This window comes from Ictalurus punctatus, unplaced genomic scaffold (assembly GCF_001660625.3).
Source record: "Ictalurus punctatus breed USDA103 unplaced genomic scaffold, Coco_2.0 tig00006817, whole genome shotgun sequence".
Taxonomy (NCBI): Eukaryota; Metazoa; Chordata; class Actinopteri; order Siluriformes; family Ictaluridae; genus Ictalurus; species Ictalurus punctatus.
In genome coordinates, this window is record NW_026521120.1 from 46,447 (window position 1) to 55,000 (window position 8,554).

General features: G+C 50.9%; 2 protein-coding genes across 2 annotated transcripts in view; both read left to right on the forward strand.

Annotated features, from left to right (window-relative positions):
• Positions 1-713: 713 nt before the first annotated feature.
• synj2bp (synaptojanin 2 binding protein) lies at positions 714-5,160 on the forward strand. Its single transcript, NM_001200791.1, is given in 4 exon segments — positions 714-863; positions 4,162-4,298; positions 4,426-4,521; positions 4,749-5,160. Coding segments are annotated over 4 exon segments (462 nt in total). The 5' UTR covers positions 714-799; the 3' UTR covers positions 4,914-5,160.
• A 2,952-nt stretch (positions 5,161-8,112) lies between these two features.
• Positions 8,113-8,554, forward strand: part of LOC108262998 (deubiquitinase DESI2) — a 6,099-nt gene continuing 5,657 nt past the window's right edge. The window contains exon 1 of the mRNA XM_017463364.3: positions 8,113-8,554. This exon is cut by the window's right edge and continues 157 nt beyond it. The gene's annotated coding sequence lies outside the window, so the exon portion shown is untranslated.

Below are 8,554 nucleotides of genomic sequence, written 5' to 3' on the forward strand. Positions count from 1 at the left end.
TTCATCCAGCTACAAGAGCGTTAGTGAGGTTGAGGTCAGGTGCTGATGATGTGAGGAGACTCCAGTTCCAGTTCATCCCAAAGGTGTTCAGTGGGGTTGAGGTCAGGGTTCTATACAGGACACTCGAGTTCTTCCACCTTCTTCCAACCTTCACACACCACGTCTTCATGGAGCTCACTTTGTGCTTTCATGCTGGAACAGTGAAGGGAAATTGTAATGCTATTAAAGACATGCACAAGACATTCTATATAACTGTGTGCTACCAACTTTGTGCTAAAAGTATGGGGGATAAAGTCAAGGGTGCACATATTTTTGGTCATGTAGTGTATGTGGTAATAAACTCAGGCGACTCCTCACTGTCTTCATAGGAGGATATCACCTTTTACCTCAAACTATTTCCTATTTATATTAAATATATAAATATTAACTTTTGAAACTTTTGAAACTTTATTAATGTTCTAGATTTTGTTTCATTTCAATATTTTGCGTTACAGCATTTATTTACACCTGCCCAAGACTTTTGTACAGTAGAGTGTGAGAGAACGTTAAGTGTAAAATTAAGAGGTTGTACCGGGTCGAACAGAGAGAGAGAGCGTCACTTCCGGGATGTGCGTGACGTCATTGCTCGGCGTAAATCCCGCTCCCGGCCTGCAGGTGTCAGTAGAGCGCTGTGTTTGAGCGCGGCGCTGTAACAGCACTTTCACCTTCAGCTGAGAGTTTCATAAAAGTGCATGTAGCTGGAAAAGAGAAAGAACGAGAGTAAGAAAGAAAGAAAGAAAGAAAAAGAGAGCGAGAGAGAATGAACGGATCAGCGCAGAGCTCACACTCCGCTCTGGAGATCCAGCTCAGGAGAGGCCCCGCTGGTGAGGAAAGAATTATTATTGTTTATATTTGATTGAGTTTCTGAGCAGGAGACCAGTGAAGTTCATTAGCACACATGCTAACTGTTTCACTTCATCTTCCGGAACATTATGTGAAGTAAAATAAAGGAGAAAGATGTTTCTTTGTTCATGAGCAGTTACTGTAACAGCGTCGGGTTTAGTTTATTAGCGGGTTGTGTGTTAGCGAGTCGGTTAGTGAGGAAGCTAACAGGCTAATGCTCATGCTAACTGAGTTCATGAGAGAAAAAACAGCTGCGTGTGTGTTTAATGATTTAGAGTTCAGTCAGACGACTGAGGGGTTAGTGAGGTGTGGGTGGAGGTTTAGTGGTGGGGTTGGTGAGGTGTAGGCGGGTTAGTGAGGGATTTAGTTGGGGTTGGTGAGGTGTGTGTGTGGGGGGGGGGGGTAGTGGAGGTCGGTGGGGGTTGGTGGGGTGTGGGTTGGTGAGGGGTTAGTGAGGGGTGGGTGGGGGTCGGTGAGGGGTGGGTGGGGGTTTAGTGGGGGTCGGTAAGGGGTGGGTGAGGGGTGGGTGGGGGTTTAGTGAGGGCTCGGTGAGGGGTGGGTGGGGGTTTAGTGAGGGCTTGGTGAGGGGTGGGTGGGGGTTGATGGGGTGTTGGTGGGGTGTGGGTTAGTGAGGGGTGGGTGGGGGTTTAGTGGGGGTCGGTGAGGGGTGGGTGGGGGTTTAGTGGGGGTCGGTGAGGGGTGGGTGGGGGTTTAGTGGGGGTCGGTGAGGGGTGGGTGGGGGTTTAGTGAGGGCTCGGTGAGGGGTGGGTGGGTGGGTGGGGGTCGGTGAGGGGTGGGTGGGGGTCGGTGAGGGGTGGGTGGGGGTTGATGGGGTGTGGGTTAGTGAGGGGTGGGTGGGGGTTGGTGGGGTGTGGGTTAGTGAGGGGTGGGTGGGGGTTGGTGGGGTGTGGGTTAGTGAGGGGTGGGTGGGGGTTGGTGGGGTGTGGGTTAGTGAGGGGTGGGTGGGGGTTGGTGGGGTGTGGGTTAGTGAGGGGTGGGTGGGGGTCGGTGGGGGTCGGTGAGGGGTGGGTGGGGGTCGGTGAGGGGTCGGTGAGGGGTGGGTGGGGGTTTAGTGGGGGTCGGTGAGGGGTGGGTGGGGGTTTAGTGGGGGTCGGTGAGGGGTGGGTGGGGGTTTAGTGAGGGCTCGGTGAGGGGTGGGTGGGGGTTTAGTGAGGGCTCGGTGAGGGGTGGGTGGGGCTCGGTGAGGGGTGGGTGGGTGGGTGGGGGTCGGTGAGGGGTCGGTGAGGGGTGGGTGGGGGTTGATGGGGTGTGGGTGGGGGTTGGTGGGGTGTGGGTTAGTGAGGGGTGGGTGGGGGTCGGTGGGGTGTGGGTTAGTGAGGGGTGGGTGGGGGTCGGTGGGGTGTGGGTTAGTGAGGGGTGGGTGGGGGTCGGTGGGGTGTGGGTTAGTGAGGGGTGGGTGGGGGTCGGTGGGGTGTGGGTTAGTGAGGGGTGGGTGGGGGTCGGTGAGGGGTGGGTGGGGGTTTAGTGAGGGCTCGGTGAGGGGTGGGTGGGGGTTTAGTGAGGGCTCGGTGAGGGGTGGGTGGGGGTCGGTGAGGGGTGGGTGGGTGGGGGTCGGTGAGGGGTCGGTGGGTGGTGGGTGGGGGTCGGTGAGGGGTCGGTGAGGGGTGGGTGGGGGGTCGGTGAGGGGTCGGTGGGTGGTTGGGTGGGGGTCGGTGAGGGGGTTTAGTGAGGAGTGGGTGAAGTGTGGGTTGGTGAGGGGTTAGTAAGGTGTGGGTTTTGAGGGGTTAGTGAGGGGTGGGTGGGTGTTGGTGAGGGGTGGGTGGGGGTTGGTGAGTGGTTAGTAAGGGGTGGGTGTTGGTGAGGGGTTAGTGAGGGGTGGGTGGGGGTTGGTGAGGGGTTAGTGAGGTGTGGGTTTTGAGGGGTTAGTGAGGGGTGGGTGTTGGTGAGGGGTTAGTGAGGTGTGGGTGGGGGTTTAGTGAGGGGTGAGTGAGGTGTGGGTTGGGGTTGGTGAGTGGTTAGTGAGGTGTGGGTGGGGGTTGGTGAGGGGTCTGTGAGGTCTGGGTTTTGAGGGGTTAGTGAGGTGTGGGTGGGGGTTTAGTGAGGGTTTAGTGAGGGGTGAGTGAGGTGTTGGTGGGGGTTTAGTGAGGGGTGAGTGAGGTGTGGGTGGGGGTTGGTGGGGGTTTAGTGAGGGGTGAGTGAGGTGTGGGTTGGGGTTGGTGAGTGGTTAGTGAGGTGTGGGTGGGGGTTGGTGAGGGGTCTGTGAGGTCTGGGTTTTGAGGGGTGGGTGGGGGTTTAGTGAGGGGTAAGTGAGGGTTTAGTGAGGGGTGAGTGAGGTGTGGGTTGGTGAGTGGTTAGTGAGGTGTGGGTGGGGGTTGGTGAGGGGTTAGTGAGGGGTGGGTGGGGGTTTAGTGACGGGTGAGGTGTGGGTGGGGGTTGGTGAGGGGTGAGGTGTGGGTGGGGGTTGGTGAGGGGTTAGTGAGGTGTGGGTGGGGGTTTAGTGAGGGGTGAGTGAGGTGTGGGTGGGGGTTAGTGAGGTGTTGGTGAGGTTTAGTGAGGGTTGAGTGAGGTGTGGGTTGGTGAGTGGTTAGTGAGGTGTGGGTGGGGGTTGGTGAGGGGTGGGTGTGACGGGTGAGGTGTGGGTGGGGGTTGGTGAGGTGTGGGTGGGGGTTGGTGAGGGGTTAGTGAGGTGTGGGTGGGGGTTTAGTGAGGGGTGAGTGAGGTGTGGGTGGGGGTTAGTGAGGTGTTGGTGAGGGGTGAGTGAGGTGTGGGTTGGTGAGTGGTTAGTGAGGTGTGGGTTTTGAGGGGTGGGTGTTGGTGAGGGGTTAGTGAGGGGTTGGTGGGGGTTTAGTGAGGGGTGAGTGAGGTGTGGGTGGGGGTTGGTGAGGGGTTAGTGAGGTTGGGGTTGGTGAGTGGTTAGTGAGGTGTGGGTGGGGGTTGGTGGGAGTTTAGTGAGGGGTGAGTGAGGTGTGGGGGTTGGTGAGGGGTGGGTGGGGGTTGGTGAGGGTTGGGTGGCAGGTGGGTTGGGGGTTAGTATCACCACACTACTGGTCTGGTGTATATAACCACACACTACAGCTAGTAAGCCTGTAAGCTAACACACACGGCAAACACAACATGGATGAACCTGAATTAATCACACACTGTTCCTGTATGACACACACACCTGTTTAATCAGTCTACAGTTTATATTTAGTCATTATTACAGTCTGAGTCAGCAGAAAGTCACAACAATGACAGGAAAGTGAAAGTAACAGAGAGTGTGTGTGTGTATGTGACAGTTGCAGTACAGTGTTGATATTGTGTGTGTGTGTGTTGCAGGTCTGGGCTTTAACATTGTGGGCGGAGTCGATCAGCAGTATGTGATGAATGACAGCGGGATCTACGTGGCCAAGATCAAAGAGAACGGAGCGGCGGCACTCGACGGCCGACTGCAGGAGGGAGACAAGATACTCGCGGTAACACACACTCACACACACAGCATTTCATATACCCTTACTGTAACACACACCCACTGTACTGAAACATCACTAATACTGCGCTCTCTCTCTCTGTGTGTGTGTGTGCGCGCGCGCGCGCGTGTAGATAAACGGGTGTAAGCTGGAGAATCTGTGTCACAGTGCAGCAGTGGAGTTGTTTCGTTCAGCAGGAGAGGAGGTCACACTGCACATCCAGCAGAGGGTCAGTACACACACACACACACACACCTAGACACACACACATACAATTGTGTAAAGATGATATAGACAACAGAGCAGCATGTTTTCAGACTAAACCCTGCCTCCTCTCCATTTTCATTGGTTGTCGCATGCAATCGCTCTCTGCCTTTTTAATTATAGTGCTTAATTATAGTTTAATTATCGCGTGTGTGTGTGTGTGTGTGTGTGTGTGTGTTTCCTGTCCCGCAGCCCCCTCACAGCTCTAATGGTCCTCTGGGTTCACGTTCTGACGGAGACTCGTCCTCGTCCGTGCCGTCTCTGGCGCTGCTCGGTGTGTTTGTGGCCGCGGTGGCCATCACGGCCTTTGTGCTCTACAGACGTCCTGGCGGCTTCAGGAGACACACGCCATTTTAATCTCACACACACACCATGAACTTCTTTCTCTCGATGAGCGCCAAAAACATAAAGCAGGGAACAGACGCAGAGCTGCAGGAGATAAACCTCCATTCAGATCCATATTCATCATCATAATGCTAATAACACAGTAACTGTTAGCTTTAGCCATAATCACACACACACACAGAAGAGGACGATGATGTTAAAGTGTAAATACCTGTGTATGTTAAATACACTCATTCTGTGGATGATGGATTCATTTTAATTCTTGCTTTGGATCTTTTCTGATCAGTTGTGGAGAAACAATGGTAGCTTGGTGTAGTTGATTTACAGGTGTCTCTGGGTCAAGGGGCGGAGCTTAGTTTAAACTTAACCAATCAGAAATTAAGGTTTTTTTATAATTGCGATGAATTCTGTTTCTGTACGTTATCTTTTATTCATTTTGTCCTGGGGTGTACAAACTTTTGCACTCAACCTTGGTGTAAACTAGCCATAAACTTACCCAGGTACCTCAAACTCGTCAGGTAACATTAGCAGCTAACAGGTGTTAGCTAGACACAGTTTTATTGTCATGTCATACGGCCAATAATGCGTATGGTTGTCTGATGAACTGTAGCTTAAGCCCCGCCCACATTTAGAGCTTGAGAGATTATTCTGATTGAGAAGAGCGAGACTGGGGGATGTTTAAGAGAATCATTTGATCCAAATAACTATTATGCAAATTCCTTGAGGAAAATGTTTTGTGGGCGTGGCTGTGAGTAACGAATCAGCTCACTGTATGTGAAGTGTACCGCTGGAGCTGGGAAGCTAATGTTCTGGAAACCTACAGCCTCCAGTTTAGCATGGTGTGCTAAATGTGTGTGTGTGAGTCTCTTTAGTGGGCTTTGTAGGGGTGTTCAGGGTCTCTCTCACACACACACAGACGTGTTGATGTGTTTACTGACTCTGTATGACACGCTGATGTTCATATAAACACGGAGTAAAGGACGGTGCAGTGGGGCTGTGATTAACATATGCACATTTAGTACACGATGCTAAACTGGAGGCTTCACACACCGTTGGGGTGTGTTCATTTCATTACCAGACTCCAGCTGTTTATCATGAGTGTTAATTGTGTGTGACTTTGTGCTGCTCCCTGCAGACTGAAATGTGCACGTGTATAAGTATACATTCACGCCGGTTTGTGAGATAGAGTGTGTGAGATAGAGAAAGTAAATGCCCCCTGCCCATCTGGAGAGAAGAACACACGTGTTGGGGAAGGTTTGATGTTGGTCTGATGGTGTGGAAGTGCACATGTGATTTGATGTAAATAAATAATGATCACCCTGTCCTCGCTGTGAGAATACACACACACTGTCTCATACACACTCTGGCAACTGGGTGTGTGTTCGTCATTTACACAAAACTCGAGAATAAATGTAGACTGAAGCACAGATTAATGGCGAGATGGTGAAGAGAGGAAGAGTGGAGTAAACAGAAAGGTGGAGAAGAAGAATGTGGGGAGACAGAAAGTGCAGTGAGGAGGGGAGGGAGAAAGGTGTAGATTTTAAGGGGTAGTCAAGAGGGCGTAGGGGTTGTGATGATTGAAATCAGACACCAATGAGTCCATTAGTGAGAGAGCAGAATGCAATCTTTCTACAGAGGGGATGGAAATGGATTAGTGAGTGTGTGTGTGTGTCCGTGTCCATTCAGCAATTCATAGAAATCGATGCTCGGCCTGTAAAATGCTGAGGCTGAGAGCAGGGTAGAGTCCATTAATGTCTGATATAAGCTTTTAGACCTGTGTGTGTGTGTGTGTGTGTGTTAGAAAGGAGGTGGTCACTGCACAGTGTTTGTTTCTATTGTATCTGTTTTATTTAGTCTCACACACACACATTGGAGGCATTAGCAGAGTGTGTATGTTACACACCTCTCATATCTATGCAGCACAGGAACCTTTACTCTCTCTCTCTCTCTCTCACACACACACACACACACACAGAGAGAGATTAAAAAGATTCATGTGAAGGAGTTTTTTCAGAACCCTGTCTGATCGTGAAACACTCTGCAGTAGGGTTCTACCCAGCAAACTGAACACTGAAGGGTTCCTCTCGTGACGCTGCAGAAGAACCCTTAAAGCAGAGCTACTGTATATAAACTGGGGGTGAAGGAAGTGCAGGGAGATGAAAATAAATAAATATATTAAACATGTAGATGGACATTTCAGACCTGCCTAAGCCTGGGAGTTTTCCACAAACTGGAAAGTAGGGGAAAGTGTGTGTGTGTGTGGGGGGGGGGGGAATACTATCTGGTTAATAGAATAGTTAAAGGTTCTAAGAGTGAACTGTGAGCAGGAAGCCGTCCAATCAGCGGTCAGAGCTTCGGGACACGTCACTGATGGGGGCGTGGCATTGGTGATGAAGATGATGAAGAATCGCGTGAGTCCCTGAGTGGATTCTTGTGCTTTAAATCTTGAGCGTATATAATCTCTTCATCAGTGGTTTAAATTTCCCTTTAAATGTTTTTATCCGTTAATAATCCTGGAATTCAGTTCTTAAAGCGTCATAATGCAACTTTATTATGATTATGATTATTATGATTAAACCAATATAAAGTCAGTAGTCCAGCTGAAGGTGGTGTGTGTTTCCTGTAGGGAATATAACCCGTCTTTTTGTTCCGTCTATAAATGACACGCTGAGGTTTAATCTTCACCCACGTCCAGTGAGGGCTCGGTGGGCGGAGTCTGGTGTAGAGCTCAGACCAATAAACACCCGCGGTAGCGCTGCTGACCCCGCCCCCCGATACGCCTGTTCCTGCAGTGAGGAGCGCGAGGACCCTCAGCGCAGCTCAGGCCGTCTCTTCCGCGCTCGCGCGCGCCCCGCTCCATCAGGTCTGCGTCGTGACGTCATCCTCCTCCGGTTTTGAAACGGATTTTGGATTTCGGGGGAAAATTGAGCGGCACGAGCGCGGTGCTCTGATGGAGACTGCAGACCGGAATGTACCATCTTCTTCTTCATCATCATCATCATCATCAGTGGAACTCGCGCGCAGTGCGACTGTAAATCATCGCGTGCTGACTCACGGGATACTGCAGTAGATCTCTCTCTACACCTCTCTCTCTCTCTCTCTCTCTCTCTCTCTCTCTCTCTCTCTCTCTCTATATATATATATATATATATATATATATATATATATATATATATATATATATATATACTTCACTCTCTCTCACTCTCTCTCTACCTGTCTCTCTCTGTATCTCTCTCTCATTCGCTCTCTCTATACCTGTCTGTCTGTCTGTCTGTCTGTCTGTCTGTCTGTCTCTCTCTCTCTCTCTCTCTCTCTCTCTCTCTCACACACACACACACACAGTCTACACATCAGCTTGTTGCTGGAACTCCATCCAGTCTTTTGCGTATGAAGCTCCTGCGCTCGTCTCTCCTCCGTTGTTATTCTATTTTTTTAAAGGATTGATGGGATGATGTAATGAAGTGATGGCATGATGATGTGATGAAGTGATGATGTCCATCGTCCGGAACCGGATCCTGATGTTCATGTTGTTCATCATCACTCGAGCCCTCTGAAGTGCCTGTCCTGTCCATAGAGGACCAATGAGGAAGACGGACCTCTCCACCTGTAGCTACCTCCAAACTCACCCCTCGCTTTAGAGGAATAAAAAG